The sequence below is a fragment of the Hypanus sabinus genome, chromosome 10 (assembly GCF_030144855.1).
Source record: "Hypanus sabinus isolate sHypSab1 chromosome 10, sHypSab1.hap1, whole genome shotgun sequence".
Taxonomy (NCBI): Eukaryota; Metazoa; Chordata; class Chondrichthyes; order Myliobatiformes; family Dasyatidae; genus Hypanus; species Hypanus sabinus.
In genome coordinates, this window is record NC_082715.1 from 110,721,133 (window position 1) to 110,746,996 (window position 25,864).

Here is a 25,864-nt window from a genome sequence, read left to right on the forward strand (position 1 = left end):
TCCTGCCCGCCAAGGTCGTCTCATGGCCCCTTCTGGCTCTCCTAATTTCTTTCTTAAGCTCCTTCCTGCTGGTCTTATAATCTTCTAGATCTCTATCATTACCTAGTTTTCTGAACATTTTGTAAGCTGTTCTTTTCTTCTTGACTAGATTAACAACAGCCTTGGTACATCATGGTTCCTGTACCCTACCATCCTTTTCCTGTCTCATTGGAACGTACCTATGCAGAACTTCATGCAATTATCCCGTGAACATTTGCCACATTTCTTTCGTACATTTCCCTGAGAACATCTGTTTCCAATTTATGCTTCCAAGTTTCCTGCCTGATAGTCTCATATTTCCCCTTACTCCAATTAAAGGCTTTCCTAACTTGTCTGTTCCTATCCTTCTCCAATGCTATGGTAAAGGAGATAGAATTGTGATCACTATCTCTTAAATGCTCTTCCACTGAGAGACCTAACACCTGACTAGGTTCATTTCCCAATACCAGATCAAGTACAGCCTCTCCTCTTGTAGGCCTATCTACATATTGTGTCAAGAAACCTTCATGAACGCACCTAACAAACTCCTCCCCATCTAAATCCCTCACTCTAGGGACATGCCAATTGATATTTGGGAAATTAAAATCTCCCACCACGACACCCTGTTATTATTACAACCTTTCCAGAATCTGTCTCCCTATCTGCTCCTTGATGTTCCTGTGACTGTCTTTTAAAAAAAATACCCAGTAGAGTTATTAACTTCCACCCACAGAGACTCCGTCAACAATCCCTCCATGTCTTCCTCCTTTTCTGCAGCCATGACACTATCTCTGACCAGCAGTGCAATGCTCTTTTGCCTCCTTCCCTGTCCTTTCTGAAGCATCTAAAGCCTATCACTCAAAGTAACTATTCCTGCCCCTGAGCCATCCAAGTCTCTGTAATGGCCATAAGCTCCAAGTACTGATCCACAGTCTAAGCTCATCCACTTTGTTCATAATACCTCTTGCATTAAAATAGACACATCTCAAACCATTGGTCTGAGCGTGTCCCTTCTCTGTCACCTGCCTATCCTCCCTTTCACACTGTCTCCAAGCTTTCTCTATTTGTGAGCCAACTGCCTGTTCCTCAATCTCTTCAGGTTGGTTCCCAACCCCCAGCAATCCTAGTTTAAACTCTCCCCAACAGCCTTAGCAAACCTTCCTGCCAGGATATTGGTCCCCCTGGGATTCAAGTGCAACCCGTCCTTTTTGTACAGGTCACTCCTGCCCTAAAAGAGGTCCCAATGATCCAGAAATCTGAATCCCTGACCACTGCTCCAATCCCTCAGCCATGTATTTATCCTCTACCTCACTCTGTTTCTATGCCCACTGTCATGTGGCACAGGCAATAATCCCAAGATGACTACCTTTGTAGTCCTGTTTCTCAACTTCCTTCCTAGCTCCCTGTAGTCTGCTTTCAGGACCTCCTCCCTTTTCCTGCCTACACCATTGGTACCAATATGTACCACAACCTCTGGCTGTTCTCCTTCCCACTGCAGGATATCTTGGACATGATCAGAAACATCCTGGACCCTGGCACCTGGGAGGCAAACTACCATCCGTGCATCTTTCCTGTGTCCACCGAGTTGCCTGTCTGACCCCCTAATTATAGTCCCCTATTACTGCTGCCATCCTCTTCCTTTCCCTACCCTTCTGAGCCTCAGGACCAGACTCTGCGCCAGAGGCGCAGCCTTTGTTGCTCCCCCCAAGTAGGCCGTCACCCCCCAAAAGTACTCGAGCAGGACTACTTATTGTTAAGGGATACAGCCACAGGGGTCCTCTCTAGCCTCTGACTCCTGCCCTTTCCTCTCCTGACTGTTACCCACTTACCTGTCTCACAAGACCCCAGTGTGACTGCCTGCCTATAGCTCCTGTCTGTCATCTCCTCACTCTCCCTGACCAGACGAAGGTCATCAAGCTGCATCTCCAGTTCCCTAACATGGTCCCTCAGGAGCTGCAGCTCAACAAACTTGGCGCAGATATGGCTGTCCGGGACGTTGGAAGTCTCCCGGACTTTCCACATCTGACACTGAACACAGAACACTGTCCTCACACACATACTTCCTGTCTGTATTCTACACAGATAACCTACCTCGCCTCAACTCATTATTGCTGAAGACCCATTGAGCCAAAGCCTTCCTACTCTGTCTCCCTGTACCCTGCGCCCACTCTAAACAGTTGTCTCTTTTTAAACTCTTCTCACTGGCTAACGTCCATGCACTTGCGCAGTCATGCCTTGATCAAACCGCTGAAGAAATAACCAAGGTAATAGGGTTGTTCACAAACTATGCATTTCTACCAGAGTTGGTGTGAATCATTACAAGGAATTTTTATCATTTTGTCCATTTCCAGCTATTGAGTGGCACTGGGTTTCTACAGGCCCTGCAGCAGTTCCCAAAGGACACCATCAATGACGAAACAGTGGAACTGCTCCAGCCGTATTTTATCATGGAGGATTATACATTTGAAAATGCAAAGAAAGTATGTGGGAACGTTGCTGGTTTGTTGTCCTGGACTCAGGCTATGGCTGCCTTTTTTGCCATCAACAAAGAGGTGCTGCCTCTAAAGGTAATTCTCAGTCAGAAGAACGTGAATATTTATATATTTATTTGAGTAATTTCACTGGCAGTGCGTGTTCTATATAGTTAGCTTTTTGCATTACTACCATGCTATTTAGAGACATTAATATCTGGAGTTTAAGTGAAAACATTAATGTTTTTCTTTCTTTATGTGATTCTTGGATAAAAACAAAAAATGATGAAAACACCCAGTTGGTCAAGGACCATGTATTTCTCAGTTCTAGTGGAAAATTTAAATGACTAACTAGGGCAAACACTTCCAATAATAGCAAAAGTTTTAAGAAAATGCAGATGCTGGAAATCTAAAATAAGACCAGAAAATGCTGGAAGTACTCAGCAGGTCAAGCTGCATCTGCGTGAAGAGAAACAATGTTGAGGGTAAGTGATCCTCTGTCAGAACTGAAAAGGGAATCAAAAAAGCTTGTGTAGCTGCAGAAAGTACATCTGATAAGCTGAAACTGAGATGACCATTCAGGTAAGGTAACAACAAGGTTATCTGATCAATGAGTGAGCAGTTCAGATGGTGAAAACATAGATACCGTAAAACTAGACAAAAGTTTGTGGGTGTGGGTTTTGGTCAAAAGCTTATCAAAGAGAAGAAGGGAGGGATATTCTTTAACATCAGATGAAATTCTGTTCTTGTGCTACAACTTTAGGTACTTGATTTCATGGTCTGTATCAGGCATATTAACTCACCTTGTTTATTGTTTCCCTTTTATTTCTTTATTGTTTCCAAGTGGAGGAAATGCTGGAAGAATCTTACTATACAACAGAAGTAATTGGCCTTTTTTTTCAACACATGTTTTTAGGATAATTTGGCAGTACAGGAAAACCGTCTCCAAGGGGCCATGAACCAGTTAGGAATTGCCCAGGCTCAGCTAGATGAGAAACAAGCCGAGTTGGACAAGGTGCAGGCCAAGTTTGATGCTGCCATGAAAGAGAAAATGGTGAGTCAGAATCTTGGATATTTTTCAGTGTTTATCTGATACCTGAGTAGGCAACAACTCTGATTTTCACAAGTCACGTTCAGGGTTAGGCTTGGTTGTAGTTTGAACCCTTCTACCATAAACTCCCACCACCAGCACATCTTTCCAATCCCACTGAGAAGTCTCTGAGTTTATCAGCAAGTATGCAGACTAGATTAAACACAGTGTGATTACTTGTGTGAAGTACTAAATTATTTCTGTCTCCAGTATCTGTCAATGCTGTCAATGGGTGTGGGAAACAGAAATAAGTTTTTAAAAAGTCAAAAGTTTTTAATATTGCAAACATTTTAAAACAGTACAAGATTGGTTAATACATTTAAAAAAAATCCCTAACTACAAAATCATGAGAAAGTAGTTAGGGAAAAATTAGAAGAATACTTCTCATGCAGATAGTTATTCAATTCTTTATTACAAGCTCATAAGGCAGAGATTATAGAATATAAGGAAGTCTTTATGAATTTAATTCCGCAAATATATCAGGTGCCTATTTGCAGATATGGAACATGTCCCATCAAGTAGCTAACCTTAGAGAATCAGTGTCTTTATTTAAACCAGTTGTTATCCAGTTTGTCAATTGCATTCATATAGCACCTACTGTAGATTATTTCTGTACTTTATAACAGTGTTCCCTTGCAAAATCTAGCACATGATCATGTAAAATCTGGTAGGGTAGTATTCCAAGGTCTTGTTGGAGGAGAGAGTTGGAAAGATTTAGGTAGGAAATTCCAGAGCTTAGGGATTAGCCAGTTGAAGGTTTGACCATCAGAGTACAGGAAGGAAATCAGGAATGTTCAAGGAGTTAGAAATAGAGAGGAGCAAAGATCTTAAAGAGTTGTAGGATTATAGAAAGTTACTGTGATAGGCAAAATGTTAAAAAGGCAAAGAAAACATATTTTTCATATTTAGGAATATATATGACAACACAATGTTACAGTTGTAAAATTTGGCAGAGGTTCTCTTGGTGGTGGCTCAGTAATCATGACTGAATGAGCTTTCTTTTTATCCTTTAGGATCTGTTAGAAGATGCAGAAAACTGCAAAAGAAAAATGGATGCTGCCTCAACTCTGATAGATGGTCTGAGTGGGGAGAAAATCAGATGGACTGATCAATGCAGGGAGTTTAAAGCACAAATTGTCAGGCAAGAAATGGGCATTGACTTCAATGATTTTGAAATTTTGGGTCTTGATTTAAGTTTGTTGTCCATGGTAAAAATTGTGGCTGAAAATATTGCTAAATGCCAACATAATCATTGCCTATTTCACTTAGCCTTACAGTTTCTTTTTAGAGGCCTGTGGGCGAGTGATACTACATAATTATATTAAGATTAGCACCCTATCATAAGAGCATAAGGAATAGATAGAGTAGACATTAATCCCTCATGTCTTCTGCACAGAACTTTAACTGATCAATGAGGTATCGATTGTAATATAGTTACAAACATATTAAGATTTTTGAGGAGGTCACAAAGATAATGAGAGTAGGGCTGTGGATGTTGCCTGCATGAATTTCAGTGAGCAATTTGACATGGTCTGTTACGAAACCCCGTAACTGGGTCACTTACCAGCAAAGATAGAGAGGTCCGTTGAAGTCTGATGGTACTATTTTTAACAGTTATTGATAAGGGGGCACAAAAATAAGATCAATGCAAACATACAGATAATATACATCATCAATACTAAATCTAAAAGCGCGGGTATAATAATAATCAATAAAAAATAGCTCTATCGTTGTCTAGGGGATAATGTATTGTCCGATGGAAACATAAAAGTCACTGTTAGTTTGTTCAAGCTGCAGCATTTTTGGGTTTTAGAGAGAGACGGGTTAAACTTGCCCAGGTCTTTTATAATGCCAATCCTTTGAGTCGTGGGGAGTTGGTTTCCCCGTTGTTAGCTAAAAGCCATCTTCCATGGTACAAGCCACCAGTTCCAGGCAAACGGACCCGAACGCACGTGGCCTCCTTCCAATGGCTTCTGCTATTACGGGATCGCTAGCGTTTCTTCTGGTGCGTCTGAGGGGCTGTTCCCACAGACCCTCTTTTATCCTGACTCTCAGGGTCGCAGATGTCAATCAGGTTGGGGGTGATGCAATCCCTCTCTCAACCAGCCCACTTTGCCTGAGGGCTTCCGCATAGCACAGTATTGCAATACACGAGTTCGTCTCCAAGAGACAATGGCCGTTTCCCGTCGCTTTATATCGCCGGGGGGGGGGCGGGGGGGGGAAGCAAGACATTCTGCACGTCTCTCTCTCATTTCCTGGGTCTCCTGACCCAACTCAATAGTGATCTTGTGATTCTCACAAAGGAGGGGGCTGGAGTCATATCAGGTCCCACATGCTAGGCTGATCCAGAAGATTAACATACATGGGATCCATTGTGATTTAGAACTAACTCGCTCAGAGAAGGTGGGCATATGATATTTTAGCTCTAGGTCCATACCTAGTGGTATTCCACATGGATTGGTGCTGCATCCTCTTTTGTTTGTGATATATACAAATGACTTGGGTGGATACATAGGTGAATGGGTTAGTAAGTTTATGGTCAACACAAAGGTTGTTGGAGCTGTGCACAAGGTCTGTCAAAGGATACAGCAGAATACAGATGATCAAGTTTCATATAGGGTAGGAAAATGGAAGATGAAATTTAAACCAAGCAATGAGGTATTGCACTTTGGGAGGTCAGATATGGTGGTGGGGGGGGGGGGTGTATACAGTTAATGGCTGGATCCTTAGTGGCATTGATGTATCCAGTGATTTTGAGGTCCAAGTCCATAGCTCTCCAAAAGTGGTCTTGCAAGTAGAAAGGATGTTAAAGTAGATGAAGGCATAAATGCATCATTAATATTTAAAACAGAAGTTGATAGCTTTTTGATTAGTACAGTCACCAAAGGTTATGGGGGAAAAGGCAGGAAAAGGGGGTTGAGAGGGATAATAAGTCAGCCATATTTAAATAGCAGAGCAGACTTGATGGGCTAAGTGGCTAAATTCTGCTCATATATCTATGGTCTTATAGACTAGATGCAGGGAGGATGTTCCTGACAGTTAAGAGTCCAAAACCAGGATCCACGGCTTCAAGGTACAGGGTAAACTATTTAAAATCTCGAAAGAACAAGTTTCTTTTCCAGCACAGAAACGAGCTGAGGCCAGGTTGTTAATTTTATTCTAGAATGAGTTCGATATTCTTAAGGATAAAACAATCACTAGAACAAAGCTCCAGAGTGGACAATCAGCCATAAAATCTGAAACCTGGTCCATTACCTTCTGCAATTTTGAGGTACTGATGGCAGCAAGCTTCGGAATGCCCTTTGTAAGGGTGGACCAATAGGTAGTCAGGTGTCTTGGTACGAACATGGCACTTGGGATATCTGTGTGGCATTTGCTGTGTTTGTTCTCCATGTAGGTTGTTTCTGGATGCTCTGCTTTCATCTCAAAGCTGCTAGTTGATGAATCGGCTGCTGTAAGTAACAAATAGGGAGGTTGTCTGATAGAAAATCAGGGCAGTTATGGGGCATGCAGGAGAGAATGAGCTGAAAGGATGTAAATGGGGAATATGACTCATATGGCTGAATTTGTCCAGAACATGATGTTTTTCTGACTTTGGCTCCCTGCATGGTTCGAAATGAACTGTCCCTCTTCTTGACACCTCCATCATTTCATCTAATAGGCCAGTCGGTGCAACAGGCGCATGAATATAACCAAAGTGTACCATGCCAATGGGGATAGCTGAAATGTTCTTTTTCAGGAAACGGGCATCGATTTTACTAACAATATATATTTACGTGTATTAGTAAATTGTTGTGGTACTACATACAGAAGAAATGACAACATTCAAGTATTATGCATAATAAAGAATTACATAAAAATAAAGTTAGAAGTATTGATGTGGAATAAAATGTGCATAAAACATAAATACCAGCATGTATTTAAATGTAAACAGCACAATAAAATGTGGAAGTGTATTTGAATGACTAAGGTAATAGACAGAGAGAGGTGGGAGGTATAACTAGAATGGTTGATCAGGTTAACTGACTAGGGAAGGAGCTTTTAAGATGGAATGATGTTTTGGTTTTAATCGCCCTATAGTGCTTTCTAGAAGGGAACTTTTGGAAAACACAGTTTGCAGGGTAGGTGGTGTCCACTGTAATTTTTCTTGCCCATTTCTTTGTCCTGGACATGTATGGTCCTATAGTGATGGTAAACTGCAGACAATGACCTTTTCTGCTGTCCTGATAGTGTGCTATCGCTTTTTTTTTGTGAGAAGATGTTGCTCCAAACCAGACAGTGACGGCTGATGTGAAGGTGCTCTCTGTGATGGCAGTGTAGAATTGCACCAGTGTGTTCTGGGGAAGAGGGAATTTTACCAACTTCTGCAAGAAGTACATTCATTGCTGAATCTTTTGTTAATGAACAAGATATGGTTCTCCCACATGAGGTCCTGCAATACAATGATGCCCAGGAACCTGAATGCTGAAACAGTGCTACACATTTCTTCTGAAGTTGATATTCATTGCCACAGGCTTCAGCTCCAAGTTGATATGATTGCACCAGGTCATTAGCTTGTTTGCTTCCTAGTGGGACTTGGATTCATCACCTCTAGAGATTAGTCCATTGATAGTGGTATCATTTGCAAACTTTATCAGTTTAATTGACGATTACTTGAGATGCAGTTATTGGTGTATAAAGAAAATCGGAGAAAGAAGAGAACACATCCCAGTGGCGTACTAGTGCTGACTGAGTGGATGTGCAGATGTGCTTGTCTAGTCTCACATACTGCCTTTTGTCAGAGAGGAAGTGTGAGATTTACCTGCAACTGAGATCTGTTATGTTCACTTCATATTGTGTTAGGTTGTTGACTGTTCATTTTTATTTCATATATCCAGATTAGTGGGCGATGTCCTATTGGCGACTGGTTTCCTCTCATATAGTGGTCCCTTCAATCAAACTTTCAGAGATATACTGACCAAAGTAATCTGGGAAGCAGAACTACAGCGAAGGAGGATTCCATATACAGATGGTATAAACCTGATAAACTTCCTGGTGGATCAATCCACGGTGAGCTAGATTTAGATTTTTGCTTGTGTCTATTAAATTTCTATTTTAGTCAGTTCTTAAAGGAACAAAATAAACACTATGTACATCTAGACACTATTTCTGTTGAAAACATTGCTTCATTGGTAACATGCCTGTTCACTTACATTGATAATTTCGGTCATTGTCTTAATTCATTACCATTAGAAACATAGAAAACCTACAGCACAATACAGGCCCTTCGGCCCACAAAGTTGTGCCAAACATGTCCCTACCTTAGAAATTACTAGATTTCCCCATAGCCCTGTATTCTAAGCTCCATTATTTAAAACATTTTCTCTTTTCCCAAGAACATAGTAATTTCCTAGTTCTGGTGACACACACTTCAGTAAGGTTTAAGACCAGATCTCTCATGGTAGGCCAGTCCTGAAGATCAAGGCACATGCTATACATGGAGACTTGGTAGATTGGATTCAAACTTGGTTTGGTCATTAAAGAGTCAGAAGGTAGTGATAGAGAGTTGATCTTCTAACTGGAAGACTGGAACCAATGGTATTCATCTGTTGTTTATATACAGTATAGGTGAGTATATGATTTGTATGAAAATATTGTTAGGCTGATTAGTATACAAAGTGGGATCCAGAGGTGAAAATCAGAATCAGATTCATTATCTCTGTTTATATGAAATGAGGTTTGTTGCTTTGTAGCAGTGGTGCTGTGCAAAGATATAAACATTTCTATAAGTTATAAAATTAATGAATAGTGCAAAAAGGTTAATGAGATAGAGTTCATGGATTGTTCAGCAACTGATAGGAGAGGGAAGAAGCTGTTCCTACATTGCTGAGTGTGGGTAATAATGAGAAGGAGGAAGTAAGGCCATGAGATATAGGAGAGGAGTTAGGCCTTTCAACCCATCAAGTCTGCTCTGCCATTTCATCATAGCTGATCAACTTTCCCTCTCAGCTCCAATCTCCTGCCTTCTGCTAGTATCCCTTCATACTCTGACCAATCAAACATCCATCAACCTCAGGTACACCCAATGACTTGGCCTCCGCAGCTACCTGTGGCAATGAATGTAACATATTCACTACTTCCAGCCAAAGTAATTCCTCCTCACCTCCATTCTAAAAGGACACTCCTCTATTCTAAGGCTGCGTCCTCTGGTCTTAAACTCCCCCACCATAGGGAACATCCATAGCCATTTAACATTTAATAGGATTCAAAAGGTTACTGCTCAATTCTTCTGAATTCCAGTGAGTGGAGGCTCCTGGCAATCAAACACTCTTTATATGACAAGCTTTTCATTCTCAGAATCATTTTCATGAATCTTCTTTGAATGCTCTCCAATGTTAGCACATCCTTTCTTTGGTAAGGAGCCCAAAAGTGCTCACAATATTTCAATTGAGGCCTCACCAGTGCTTTATAAAGCCTCAGCATTACACCTTTGCTTTTATATTCTAGTTCTTTTGAAATGAATGCTAGCATTGTATTTTCCTTTCTCACCATTGACTCAACCTGCAAATTAACCTTTCGGGAATATTGCACAAGTACTCCCCAGACCCTTTGCACCTCAGATTTTTGAATTTTCTCTCCATTTTGGAAACAGTTTACCCAGTTATTTCTTATACTGAAATGTATGACCATACACATCCTGACACTATTCCATCTGCCACCATTTTTCCCATTCTCCTAATCTGTCCAAGTCCTTCTGTAGCATCTCTACTTCCTCAAGACTACCTGCCCCCTACCGTTCTTCATGTGGTCTGCAAATTTTGCCACAGAGCCATCAATTCTGTTATCCAAGTCATTGACATATAATGTAAAAAGAAGCAGTCCCAACACAGACCCCTGCGGAACATCACAAGTCACCAGCAGCCAATCAGAAAAGCTTCCCTTTATTCTGAATCTTCTCCTCCTGCCAATCAGCCACTGCTCTATCCATGCTGCTATATTTCCTTTAATACCATGGGCTCTTAACTTGTTAAGCAGCTGCATGAGTTGCACCTTGTTGGGGAAGGTTGTGTCCATGATGGTGCTGTTTGAGTCTACAACTCCCTGCAGTCTCTTGCAATCCTGTGCACTGGAATCTCTATACCAGGCTATGGTGCAGCTAGTCAGAGTCCTCCACAGTCCAAGGGATATACATTTGCAAGGGTCTGTGGTGACGTGCCATTCATCCTCAAACTCCCAACGAAGCAGATCTTCTGGCATGCCTTCTTCATGATTGTATCAATATGTTGGGTCCAGTAAAGATCTTCGGATATGTTAATGCTCAGGAACTCGAAGCTGCTCACCCTTTCCAATGCTGACCTGTCAACAAAGACTGACGTGTGCTCCCCCAACTTCCTTTTCCTGAAGTACATGATCAATTCCTTGGTCTTGATGATGATGAGAGCAAGGTTGTTGTTGTGACAACGCTCAACAAGCCAAGATCACTTGTGTATGCCTCCTTGTTGCCATCTGAGAATTTATCAGCAACTATGATACAGGTCCATAGCTCCCTGAAAGTAGCTGGTAAAGAGGGAAAATGGCATTCTAGACTTCATTGGTTAGGGTATTGTGTATAAATGTCAAGATGTTGCAGCTCTGCAAAATGTTGGTTAGGCCCTATTTGTGGTATTATGTGTGGTTCTGGTTGCCATTCTATAAGAAGGATATGGAGGCTTTGGAGAGAGTGCGGGAGAGGGTCAACAGGCTTTGGAGGGAATTCAGGAGAGGTTCAGCAGTATGTTGCCTGGATTACAATTTATTTCCTTGAGGGGTTGGACAAACTTGCATTGTGTATTTTTTTCTGAAGCACTGGAGTCTGAGGCATGACTTTTATATTCAAGTACTGCAAAAATAAGGATAATTTTGCTCTACTTATGGATGACATTAAAATAAATTAATTTTGCTCTCAGAAGGATGTTAGAGCTGCTGCTTAATACCATAAGTATTTTAAGCCGAAACCCATGGAGTCTGCTCCGCCATTCCATCACAACTGATTTATTATCCCTCTCAACCCTATTCTCCTACCTTTTCCTTGTTAATTTTGATGCCCTACCAACCTTTACTTTAAATATAACCAATGACTTGGCTTTCACAGCTGTCCATGGTAATGAACTCCACAGATTTACCAACCTCTGGCTAAAGACATTGATCCTCATCGCTGTTCTAAATGGACACTCCTCTATCCTAAGGGATGACCACCCACTACAGGAAACATACTCTTCACATCCACTCTATCTAGGTTTTCAATAGGTTTTAATGGAATCTCTCCCACTGTTCTAACCTCCAGTGAATATAGGCCAAAAGCTATCAAAGGCTCCTCATGTGTTAACCTTTTCATTCCCAGGATCATTCTCTTGAACCTGCTCTGGACTTTCTCTAATGTCAGCACACCCTTTCTTCGATAAGAATCCAAAACTGCTCGTAATACTTGAGTGCAGACTGACCAATGCCTTATAAAGCTTCAGCATTTCATCAATACACAAAAATCGGCAGAAGCTGGAAATCCAATGCAACCTGCACAAATGCTGAAGAAACTCAGCAGGTCAGGCAGCATAAACAGTCAACATTTTGGGCCGACACCCTTCATCAGGACCTGGAGGAACCTGTCGCTATTGGCTGTCTTCCCTATATTTCCTCGGTTTCTGGAAGGATCATCAGGATCCTGAAGAAATAACAGATTAATACTATCCATAAGCCCACAAGGAAGCTGAAATCACTGTTTGTGAGGGTCAAAGATGACTTGAGACTCAGGATGGCTGGCACTTACAGGATTCTCTGTGAATGCAACAGGACACATGGTGGAAACCCACATCAGGGACCACAGGAGGTGTATCCATTTGGGGTTACCTGGAGAAATTGGTGGTAGCAGAACACTGCATTCACAAAGGCCATAGGACTGATTTTGACAGCACAAAATTACTGTGCCGCGCCAATGGCTTTTGGGACCGCCTGGTGAAGGAAACCATTGAAGTAAATTAGAAGAAAAGAATTTTAACTAAGATGAAGGTTTCACTCTGAGTAAGAACTGGAATTCGATTGTAAACAATGTGAAGCAACGGAACCCTGATTGGATGAGGTCTAACCAATCAGGAGGGATGGATAAAGGTGGTATAAATACCATTGGACTAGATATGCCCAGGCATCATCCTGATGAAGGTGGCAGAGTTTGTCATTGAAACATTGGTTATAATTGATAACAGTACCTGGATGGAAGCCCGAGAAGAGTTTAATTGTGCTGAAATAATGTTCCTGGGTTCATTGTCCATTCAGAAATCTGATGGGAGAGTGAAAAAGCTGTTCCTGATACACTAAGTATGTCTTTGGGCTCCTGTACTACTTCCTTGCTGGTAGCAATGAGGGGAGGGCATGTCCTGGATGATGGGGGTCCTTAATGATGGATGCTGCCTTTTTGCGACATTGCCTTTTGAAGGTGTCCTCGATTTTGGGGAAGCTAGTGCCTAAGATGGAGCTGGCTGAGTTTATGACTTTCTGCTGCTTTTTCTGATCTTGTGCAGTAGCTTCATACCAGACTGTAGTATAATGTTCTACGCGGTACATCTGTCATAATTTGCAAGTGACTTTGGTGCCATACCAGTTCTTCTCAAACTCTTAATGAAGTACAGGCACTGTAGTGCCTTTTTCTATTTAAATCAATATGTTGGGTCCAGGATAGATCCTCAGAGATTTTCACACCTAGGAACGTGAAACTGCTTACCCTTTACACTGGGACTGGTGTGTGTTCCTTCGATTTCTGCTTCCTGAAGTCCATAATCAATTCACTTGTCTTACTAAAGTCAAGTGCAAGGCTGTTGTGACACCACTCAGCCTGCTGATTTATCTCACTCCTGTGCACCTTCTCATCACCATCTGGAATTCTGTTAACATTAATTGTGTCTTCAGCAAGTTTATCGACAGCATTTGAGCTGTGGCTAGCCACATTATCATGGGTGGAGAGAGAGTAGAGCAGAGGGTTAAGCACACATCCTTGAGATGTGATGATGTTGATAGTCAGCAAGAAGATGGTGTTATTTCTGATCCACACGGTGATTCTCAGCTGTAGCAGACTGAGACAGAAGTATTTAATCATTTCCATTGGAGCTGCTTGTACAAGTCACCTCCTTGATGGTGCCCAAGAAGTTGGATGAAGGGTCTTGAACCAAAACTTTGACAATTTATTCATTTTCATAGATGCTGCCTGACCTGCTGAGTTCCTGCAGCATTTTGTGTGAGTTACCTGTATTCCACTATCTGTTACAATTTATTTCCAGAAGTTTTCTGACTTAATCTTCATTGATCATTTAAGGAATTATACTCATTGTTAGACTTTGTGCCTTTAATAAGCCTCTTTGGTTTTATTTTTCTAGATCGGTGAGTGGAACTTGCAAGGATTGCCAAATGATGACTTGTCAGTTCAGAATGGCATTATTGTCACCAAAGCAACCAGATATCCACTTCTCATTGACCCTCAGACACAGGGTAAATCCTGGATCAAGAGGAAGGAGCAAGACAATGAACTACAGGTAGAATTACACAAACTGTATAAATATGTATTATTTAGCATGTGAAGCAGCATACTTAGCACACAATGAGACAATCCAATTAATATAATGTGTAGTTTATTTACTTCTCCAATTTTCTCACCTTCTTTTCAGAAGGTTTCAATTTTAGTGGCTGTTTTTAATCAGAGGACATCAGAGATTGAAATGAAAGGGCCAGAAGTAAATTGAGCAAAATTAATCTTAGACATCTGTTTATTACTCATTTGTGCCCAGTTTTGGTGGAAGGTACACCTGTTGCAAAATTAGCCACTCTTCTAGTCATGATGTACCTTTGCATAGCTATAATTTTTATGGTATTACTTGAAAAAGCAGCACAGTGGTGCAGCTATTAAAACCATTTCTTCATAAAACAGTATAAATGGGTTTAAGTCTGATCTCAAGTGCTGCCTGTGTTTAGTTTGTATGCCCTGCTTGTGACCATATCATGGTTTTCTTCTGGTGCTGCAGTTTTCTCCAGCATGCGGGTTGATAGGTTAACTGACCACAGTGAGATTGCCCCTGGTGTATAGGTGGATGGTAGAATCTAGGGGCAGTTGATGAGGATGTGGGGAGAATAAAACTGAGATAAATGTGGAGACTCAGGAAAATTGGAGCAACAAATAATCTACTGGAGGAACTCAGTGTGTCAAACAGATATTGGTAAAGCTGCAGGTCAAAGCTCTGCATCAGGATGTGGGATCAGGGTAATTGGGTTTTTTGCTAGTCTGCACCTTCTTTGTGGGCTGAAGGGTCTGGTTCCATGCTCTATGGCTCTTCATAAGAAACACAGATAGAGTAGACAGCTGGTATCTTTTCTCTGAGTTTAAAATGTCTAATACTTGAGGGCATGGATTTAAGGTGAGGGTTGGAGAAATTCAAAGGAGATGTGTAGGGCAAGTTTTTACACACTGAGTGATGGCTACCTAGAATCTGTTGCCAGGAACACCAGCAGCCAACTATAATCAAGCACTTGAGATACTACATGATGTCTTCTCCACACAAGAAACAGTCCATCCCGATGCATTTCAAATCATAGTCAGGGACTTCAACCAGACTTGTTTGAAGAATTACCAACAGCATATAACCTGTAGTACCCGGGCTTCCAACACACTAGACTACTGATACACTAAGATAAGAAATGCCTTCTGTTCCATGCTCAGAGTGCATTTCAGTAAATCTAATTATTAGTTGAAATTCTACCTGCCTACAGGCATTGTCTAAAGACAAGTTCCAGAGATTAGGGCAACAAAGAGTGGTTGAGGGAGCAGAGGAGTGGATACGGGTTTGCTTCAAGTTGGTGGACTGGTCCGTGTTCAAGGAGTCATCCGTAGATCTGATTGAATACACCACAGTTGTCATGGACTTTATTAAAAAAGTTGTAAGTGAGTGTGTCCTCATGAAATCATTTGGAGTCTGCCCCAACCAGAAGCCCTGGATGAACCATGACATATGTAATCTACTAGGGCCAGGTCAGAGGCATTCAGGTCTGGTGACCAAGAAGGTTATAAATATACAGGTACAATCTTCAGAAAGCCATCTCACAAGTGAAGTAGCAAATCTGGACTAAACTTGAATTAATGAAAGAAAGGACAGTTGTGGCAGGCCTTGAATACTACCACCTCTTGTAAAGTTCAATCAAGCAACACTGGCAACAACAGGACTTTACCTTCAGAGAGCGCAATGCCTTCTATGCTCGCATTTGCCATCAAAACTTGAAAGAACCATCACAAACTCACACAGCCCCGATGATCCTGTGATTTTAGTCTCTGAGGCTGACGTGTAAGCTGCCTTCAGGAGGATGAAACCCCGAAAAGCATCTGGTACCAGGCCAACACTAAAAACCTGTGCTTATTTACAGGCTGGAGTGTCTACTGAGATCATTACCATCTCGCTTCGGCATTCTGAGGTACCCACCTATTTCAAGAAGACTTCAATTATACCAGTGCCCAATAAGAATGACGTAACCTACCTCAATGACTACCATCCAGTAGCACTTACATCCACAGTGATGAAGTTTTTTGAGAGGTTGGGGATGAAACATATCCAGTCCTGCATGAGAAATGACTTGGATCCACTCCAATTTGCCTACTGGAGCAACAGGACCCCACAGCAGATGCCATCTTATTGGCTTTTAACTCAACCCTGGAACATCTGGACAGAAAAGGTGCATACATCAGTACGCTCGTTATTGACTACAGCTCAACATTCAATGCCATCACCCCCTCAAAATTAATTAATAAACTTCAAAACCTTGGCCTCAATACCTCCTTGTGATTTCCTCACTTGCAGACCCCAGTCAGATTGGCGTCAACATTTCCTCCACGATCTCCATCAGCACAGGTACACCACAAGGCTGTGAGCTTACCTCCCTGCTCTACTCACTTTAAACTTTAGATTGTGTTGCTAAGCACAGCTCCAATGCCATATTCAAATTTGCTAATGAGACCACTGCTGTAGGCCAAATCAAAGGAGGTGTCAAATCGGCGTATAAGAGGAAAGTTGAAAATCTGGCTGAGTGGTGCCATGACAACAACCTCTTACTCAATGTCAGCAAGACCAAGGATCTGATTATTGACTTCAGGAGGAATAAACTAGAGGTCCACAAGTAGATCCTCATTAGAGCATCAGGAGTGGAGAGGGGCGGAGAAATTCCATTCTGTTATTATTTTGGAGGACCGGTCAGGGACCACCATGTAACTACAATTACAAAAAATGTATGGCAGCACCTCTACTTCTTTAGGAGGTTATGAAGATTCAGCGTGACATCTAAAACTTCGACAAATCTCTCTAGATGTGTAGCAGAGAGTATATTGAATGACCATCACAGTCTGGTGTGGAAGCACCAAAGTCCTTGAATGGAAAAGCCTACAAAAAGTAGTGGATATGGCCCAGTCTATCATGGATAAAGACCTCCCCACCATTGACCACATCTACACAAAGCCTTGTCATAAGAAAGCAACATCGATCATTAGGGTCCCCCATCACCCACGCCATGCTCTCTTCTCACTGCTACCATTAGGAAGAAGGTACAGGAGCCTCAGGACTCACACTACCAGGTTCAGGAACAGTTATTACCCCTCAACTATCAGGCTCTTGAACCAGAGGGGATAACTTCACTCAAATTCACTTGCCCCTCAGTGAAATGTTCCCACAACCTATGGACTCATTTTCAAGGAGTCTTCATCTCATGTTCTCGATATTTATTGCGTATTTATTTATTTATTAATTATTATTTCTTTCTTTTTGTACTTGAATAGTGTGTTGTTTTTTACTCACTAGTTGAACACCCAAGTTGGTGCTGTCTTTCATTGATTATATCATGGTTATTATTCTATTATGGAATGCCCATAAGAGAATGAATCTCCGGTTGTATATGGTATGTATTTGTACTGTCAACTTTAAACTTTGAACTTGATAAAAATATGTAAATTGTAAAATATTGTTACATATTTTTAAAACTTGCATACTGTTCATACAGATCAATTCATTACAACAGTACATCGACATAGTACAAGATAAAACAGATTGCAGAATGAAGTGTTACCAATACGCGGAAAGTGCAGTGTAGATAGGCAACAAGGTGCAAGATCATAACAAGGTACATTGCGAGGTCAGGAGGCCATCTTGAATCCATCAGCAGTCTTGTAACAGCAGTATGGAAGCTGCCCTTAAGCCTGGGGTTGCATGATTTCAGACTTTTGTATCTCCGGCTGGGTGGGAGAGGGGAGAAAAGAGAATGTCTGGATTCATTGTGGTCTTTGATTATGTTAGCTGTTTTACCAAGGCAGTGAGAAGTGTGGACAAGAGTCTAAGGAGGGGAGATTGGTTTCCATGAGGCAGATATGATAGAGGCATTTCAGAGGCTGTTAGACAGGTTCATCAATATCCAAAGAATAGAGAAATATAGACCATGTGCAGACAGAAGGGTTAGTTTAATTAAGCATCATTAGTTTAATTAGTCCAGCAGAACATTGTGGGCTGAAGGGCCTGTTCCTGGGTTATATTGTTCTGTTTTGATTTCATGTCATATAGCTTGGTTGTCTCTAAAAGATTTGTAGGGTGCTCTGGGGTCAATTTCCAAATGCCTGTTGGCCATTTACACCCCTTTTCTTCAGTTTCACAACAACCAACTGTAGAAACATCAGAATACTGTATTTACTGGAGTCTGTCTGTGTGAGGGTGGACATGAGGAAGAGAGTCTGAATTATAAACTCTGGTTCCTTTCATTCCAAAGGTAACATCACTTAATCACAAATATTTTCGCAATCATTTGGAGGACTGTTTGTCACTCGGACGTCCTATGCTTTTGGAAGATATACAGGAGGAACTGGACCCTGCTCTGGATAACGTGTTGGAGAAAAACTTCATCAAAAGTGGGACCACTTTTAAGGTGCTTTATTTCTTAAGAGATTTGTCGCAATATTTTCATGCTCAACCCATTCTTAATACATAATTAAAGTTCCATGACAAGACACAGGTTTGTTTTCCCACAGCATTTATTATCTACTTTTAACTCCTCTTGAGAAGTTGGAAGAGATCCACCTGTTTAACTGTTGATTGATCCTTTGATGATTGCAACCCCATTTTTCTATTAGGTCATGGCTTTCCAATGTGGGGTACATGGACTCTTTGGGTAATGGTAAGGCTCAATGGCATAAAAAATGTTGGGAAGCCCTGTATTCCGTGATTTGTTCGCGTTGGTGAGAGCAGAATATTTCTAGTAGGTTCTCCAGACTAGGTGAGTAGAATAAATGCCATCAGAATCCTGATTTATGTTTCGCGGATAGTGAAAAGGATTTGGGGAATTGGGAAATGAGGCATTAGCTAGTGGGTACTGACTTGGTCTTGCAGCTCATTATTCATGTCATCATCTTGTGGCTTTTGATAAGTAGTAACCTCAATCACATTGACAGTGGATCTTAGTGTTAAATATCAAGGGTGAATGGTTTGGCTTTTCCTTGTTAGAGATAGCTGTTACCTGCCACTTAGGTGATGTGAATGTTACTTACATCTATCAGCCCTTGCCTGAACATTGTTAAGATCATGTTGTGAATAGGCATGGCATGTTCATTTTCTAAAGATATGTGCATGGATTTGAATCATCAGTAGACATTTTTATTTCTTACCTTACAATGCAAGAAAGGTCATTAGTCAATTCAGGTTGAGTTTATTGTCAAATGCACAAGTATGTGAATCTACAGGTGCAATGAAAAACTTACCTACAGCAGTATTATAGGCACATAACATTCAGATCAAAAATGTAAATTAAACACGGTACGCATAAATTATCCAAAGATTTTACAAGAAAGAACACAATTAGAACCAATAAAATAAACAAAGTTCATCCCTGTAATGAAGGTAGTTAGGTCTGCAGCATTACCCTGAATATCTGCAGTGGTATTCTGAGGCTGATTAACTTCCACCAGTCACAATCTTCTGAAATTTAGCTTTCTTTCTCATGTTTGGATCACTAAGACTATTTAATGAGGACTGGAGCTGAGTCGAAACCCAAACACTGTTGATGATAGCTTTCTGTCATTTGAGTCAGAGATGTAGCTTTCAGGGCTTGGAACTGGCTACAGGCTAATGCTTTTTAGGGGTTTATTCCACATTGCTGGTTTTCACACCTCCATCACTACAACTCAGCATTGAGCCTTCCTGCGGTTCTACTCAGCATCCAATCGTGCTCTTCCTGATCTCCACTTTATAATGTCTTCAACCCAAACACTTTAATATTCAAAATGTATGCTGTTACTTTCAGTTGCTTGGGCCTTGAATTTAGCATGGACATGCACAGTCTATTTTGCAATTGTTACCCCTGTTGATAGCATAAGTTAGCTTGATCGCACTATCTATTTAATGCAGTTTGCCAGAAATAGGAAAATGTGAGTCTTGAAACTTAACAGTGTCTTCATGAGGCCTCTCCCGGCCTTAAGCAAAGTACTGGTCAGTGTTTATTAAAGAGAGGATTGTGTAATTTTTGTCTGATGTATGGATATGTATATGTTTAGCTGACTCTTCACAGTTTAGGCCCCTTTTAGGACAAGAGCATTTGCTTTTTTGGAATTTTATAATGACTTTGGGACAAATCGGAGTATTTCCCAGGTGTGTCTAGTGAAAAGATTTGTTTCCAGGATTCCATAAGGCTTACAGGCACTGAAACCTAAGCTTTATTTAGGTCTGGAACAGAGTTTCGACCCTCTTCACAAAAATTGCTGAGCTTATGGCCAGTCATGGTTGAGACTACAATTTTGATTAAATACTATACTGCTGCTGATGGAGATCTATGTGCCATGTGGATGTGGAACATAGAATAATAGATCACAACTCAAAAAGAGATGTTTATGATGACAATAAAGTAGATAACAATTTACACTTCCTCGTTCTTCAACTGCAGCCAAGTCGATAGAAATAGATTCCCTGTTAATGCTCCCAACTCTTCCTGCACTACATTGACAACTGCATTGTTGCTGCTTCATGCACCCAATCTGAGCTAGTCAGTTTCATCAATTTTCCCCCCAACTTCCATCCTGCCCTTAAATTCACTTGGTCCATTCCTGATGCCTCTCTCCCCTTTCTCAATCTCTCTTTCCAATCTCTGGAGACAAACTGTCAATTGATATATTTTATAAGCATAAGTACTCCCACAGTGATCTTGACTATACCTCTTTGCTTTGCACAGCAATAGTTTCCCCTATGATTACTTTGTCCATTTGTCCCTACCCACTAATCTGTCTCCTGGCATTTATCCTGCACATTCACCTCCTTTCTGGACCCAAACCATCCTTCCAAATGAGTTAACACTTCACCTGTGAATCTGTTGTGGCCATCTACTGTATCCAGAGCTCCCAATGTGACCACTTCTGCATTGTTGAGAGCTGAAGTAGATTGAGGAACCGCTTTGGCGAGCACCTCCACTCTGCTAACAAATAGCAGAATTTCCCAGTGGCCATTCGTTTTATCTCCATTCCCATTCTCACTTGATGGTCCATGGCCTTCTCTTCTGCCATGATGAGGCAATGCCTCATATTCCATCTGGTACCTCCAACCTGACGGCATGAACATTGATTTCTGCAATTTCTGATAATTTTTCCTTTCCCTCTTTTTCATTTCCCTACTCTATCCTCTTACCTCTTCTCCTCACCTGCCTATCACCTCCCCCAGTGCCCTCCTTCCCTTTCTCCCATTCTATCAAATTCCTTCTTCTCCAGCCCTCCCAGCTTCTCATTTCATCCCCCTCCCCTACCCACCTGGCTTCACCTATCACCTTCCAGCTTGTCCTCCTCTTCCCTCCGACTTCTTTTTCAGGCATCTTCCTCCTTCCTTTCCAGTCCTGATGAAGGGTCTTCACCCAAAACCTCAACTGTTTATTCTTTTCCACATACACTGCTTGACCTGTTCAGTTCACTCTGGATTTCCAGCATATGGCAAATCTCTTGTGTTTATCTGTCCTGGTTAAAGATTGAACTTGCATCATAAAAAGAATGGATATGGTAGAAGTTAAAAATGTTAATGTGAATTGCTTCTCTGCAGGTGAAAGTGGGGGATAAAGAAACTGATGTGATGTCTGGATTCATGTTGTACATCACCACAAAACTTCCAAATCCTGCCTACACTCCAGAAATTAGTGCCAAAACATCCATCATTGACTTCACTGTAACCATTAAGGGTCTTGAGAACCAACTGCTTGGCCGAGTGATCCTCACTGAGAAACAGGTAAGCTCAGAACCCTTTTGAACTGAGTAATAAGGCATTTGGATGCATGTTGGAATGTGACATAATACTTCACGTTGCCAAGCTGATCATTAGTAATACAATATGAATAAAAATCATTTTACCTAAGAAATTGTTCTTCTAAATTTACTTTCCTGTATCTGTTTATTTGACATGCCAATCCATAGGGAGGTGATGTATTTATATTATGGTACTTAAAACAATCCTGTACTTCAGTGTAACTATTACTGATGATGACTGATATGTTGATCTGCTGTAAATCCATGTTATTATTTCATAGGGCAGGTTACCTTGCTGTTCAGATTTTAACATAAAGGAAATCGTAAAAGTGTTTATCACAGAAATAAGGACTTTCAACCCATCTTATCCATACTTGATGACTCTTTAAGCTAATCTTGTTTGTCTGCATTGTTCATATCACTCTATGCCTTTTCTATCTAAGTAGCCGTCCAAACGGCTTTTAATCTTTCTTACTGTAACTTCCTCTACCACTGCCTCTGCCAACTCATTCCAGATTACCATCACACTGAAAAATCTACCCCCATAGGTCTCCTTTATGTTTCTCTTAAACTTAAACTTGTGCTCTCTAGTTCTAAACTCCCCTGCCCTGGGATTATCTATTTTATCTATGTCTCTCATAATTTTATAAACCACTATAAGATCATCATTCTGTGACTGGGTGAGAATCAACCCAGTCTATTCAATCTCTCCTTATAACTACAGCCCTCCATTCCAGTTAAAATTCTGGTGAATCCCTTTTGCACTTGATATTGACTTGAAAATGTAACTTTTTTTTCTCTTTCCACAAATGCACCTGACAAGTGTATGTCAAACATTTTCTTTTTTTGTTTTATATTATGGCTGGTCACTTATCTCAGCACCACTTTCCTACAACAATCTAATGTCTCTTGATTCTCTAACTAGCCAAAAACCTCACTAGCCAATATACTCAGTGCCAACCTCCGCAGCCTCTTTAAGATTCACCACGCACTGGGTAAAGAAATTTCTTCTTATCTATCTTGAAGGCTGATTCCTTATTTTAAGACTGTGACTGGTGGTTTTGGAGACCAAAACCAAGGAAAGTATCATCCCTACATCAACCGTCTTAAGTATTTCATTTATTTCAATGAGATAACCCCATTCCTCAAAAACCTAGAGACAAGTTTACGTTTCCTCATATGACAAGTAATTCGCTAGGAGAATTGAATGAAAAAGAAGAGATTTTGTTTCATTTATACATGGCACTAATAAGACAACTTCTGGAGGACTGTATACAGTTTCATGGTTAAGTTTATTAGACAGTTTGTCTAATCAAGGCTAGGCTATTAGTTCTGAAGTTTAGTAGAGTGTCATTGAAATCCACAAGATCCTGATTGGGTGGATGTGGGGGTAATAATTTCTCTAGAGGGAGAATTTAGAACTAGGAGTCATTGTTTGAAGATGATGGATCTCATTTTTAATATAGAGACTATGTGATTTTTTTCTGTCTGAAGGCTGTGAATCTTTGGAACTCTTTTTAAAGGGTATGGAAGCAGAGTCATTGGCTATTTTTAATGTAGAGATTGATTCTTGATTTTAAAAAAGGTAAAACGTTATCACAGGCAGTCAGGAAAATAGAATTGAGATTACAGTCAGATAACTTGATTAAATGCTATTAGCTGGCACTCCTTTCGAGATTGAAAGTAATTTTTGGATATGTCTGGGAGCTGTTGTGTTGCAGGTGTTAACACGACTATAATGATCAGTTAGGCACAGAGAGGATCAGTTTTTACTGACAAATGCCTTTATTGTTTCAGTTAACAAGCATGTGAATTTACAGATTAATTAGTGCATTAGATTTCCATGACCCTCCAAGAACAGTCAAAGAATAGAAAAGGTTATGCCAGGGAAAAGGAGTTTAGGCTGGCCAGGCACTTCTCCACATTTCCAACATGAAGTTGTCCACATCCACGATTGTGATCTTTGGAGTTGCCACTGCCTGTGCTCCCAAAGTCCTCCATTTTTATTCTTTTCCTTATCAGTTCGATCTGTGATGTTTCAAGTTTGTTGACTCAAGTTTATCTGAGTGACCTGTATTATTTTTTCATTCGATGTTGCCCAAGGCTTCAAGCAGTATATGGTTCTTTCCTCCAGCCTTATGCCCTCGGTCATTTATTTTGTGTATTTTTTCCCCAACTCAGACTGTTTCAAACCAGTCTAACAGGGCCCAGACAATTATATTACAGGCTGTTCCTTCTGCAAGCCTGCTACTTTAAATAACAAATAGCTTCTTATCTGAGAATGGTCTCAGGTTTAACAGATCATCAACAGAAACTCCTTGTGTCCATGTCAGTTGCTTTGATTAAGCTATCCCTGAGCAAGAACCAGTTCACCAAACAGTTCACAAAATGGTGGCTGCAAGGACAGTTTCACAAAATGGCCACCTCCATTCCTGCAACTACATGGCATGAACAAAGACTTCTGCTTTGTCTGTTTCCACTGCCCTTGTCTTATTCTTGTTCACTGATTTGTAGATTATAGTTCTTTCTGGCCCTCAGCTATAGGAACAGTTTCAATATGCTCTTATTCTCTGTCATAGTTCAGTTCAGTTTACATCATAACCTATCAGTTACTATTGCTGTCTTTATCCTCATACCAGCTGTCCAGATATGCTTACACCCCTTCCCCCACCAACACTTTACGTGTCTGTGTATTTCTAAATCAAGGTAAAAGACATTGAGGCAGATACATTCTCGGCAGAGAATAACTTTTGGGCACAGTCCTGTTGTACACAGTTCCCTCGACACTCTAGTCTTATTACATAGCCTAGGCTTTAGTTAGAAAGTTGCAAGTTATAATTTTACACACTGGCTTACGGTATATTAAACACTAAGATATAAGACCATAAGATATAGGAGCAGAAGTAGGCCATTCAGCCCATTGAGTCTGCTCCACCATTCAATCATGGGCTGATCCAATTCTTCCAGTCATCCCCACTCCCCTGCTTTCACCCCATATCCTTTGATGCCCTGGCGAATCAAGAACCTATTCATTTCTGCCTTAAATAAACCCAATGACTTGGCCTCCACAGCCACTCGTGGCAACAAATTCCACAGATATACCATCCTCTGACTGAAGTAATTTCTCCGTATCTCAGCTCTAAAAGAACGTATTTCAGTCCTGAAGTTGTGCCCTCGTCCTAGAGTCCCCTTCCGTGGGAAATAATTTTGCCATATCAGGCTTTTTAATATTTGGAATGTTTCTATGAAATCCCCCCTCTGCTGAACTCCAGGGAATATTTATTGCCTTAAGATTACATCAATTTTATTGATATTAGACACAAAATGCAAGTCTGACCTCCACAAAATTTTCACCTTGTATTCTGTTTATGATTATTTAGAAATTATGAACTGGATGCATGAATATTGAAAAATATCCAGTCTCCTCTAACAATTTCTGAACTCACCCTCGCTGCCGATCATTCTTCTGTGATTCCTTTCTTTTTCAATCTTTTTATTATTGTTATTAATAACAAAATAAAATTGATACATAGATAATGGGATTACAAACATACACATTTCAACTGAACATGAAAGAATACATAAGCAATGATTACAGTATAAATGAGTATTCCCAAATCATGAATGATACAATATACAAATAAACAAGGCAAACCTAGGTATATCATAACATATATTAAAAAAAACAGAAAAAGAAAAAGAAAAAATATTATGCAAAAAAACTAAGCTAATAATCTAATAACTAATAAAGAGAAAACAAAAATAGAAAAAAGAGAAAAAGAAAAAATGGAAAAAAAAGGGCTGTTTATATTATCTCACAAATTTACAAAATCATCAGTGTGGTCAACTCCGATCCTCTCAACATATATAAAATCGAAACTGGAAAAAACAAATAGGCTTGGAACAGGGTCATATTACATCATATGAAAATATTGAATAAATGGTCTCCATATCTTTTCAAATTTAATAGAAGTATCAAATACAACACTTCTAATTTTT

At 40.5% G+C, this 25,864-nt stretch overlaps 1 protein-coding gene across 1 annotated transcript in view; it reads left to right on the forward strand.

The window, feature by feature from the left end:
* LOC132401347 (dynein axonemal heavy chain 8-like) overlaps positions 1-25,864 on the forward strand; it is a 674,688-nt gene that overhangs the window by 554,951 nt on the left and 93,873 nt on the right. The window contains exons 68-74 of the mRNA XM_059983476.1: positions 2,370-2,585; positions 3,406-3,543; positions 4,593-4,720; positions 8,457-8,628; positions 13,959-14,114; positions 18,367-18,522; positions 21,666-21,848. Of these exons, the coding sequence (XP_059839459.1) occupies positions 2,370-2,585; positions 3,406-3,543; positions 4,593-4,720; positions 8,457-8,628; positions 13,959-14,114; positions 18,367-18,522; positions 21,666-21,848 (1,149 nt within the window). The remainder of the gene's footprint in view (positions 1-2,369; positions 2,586-3,405; positions 3,544-4,592; positions 4,721-8,456; positions 8,629-13,958; positions 14,115-18,366; positions 18,523-21,665; positions 21,849-25,864) is intronic.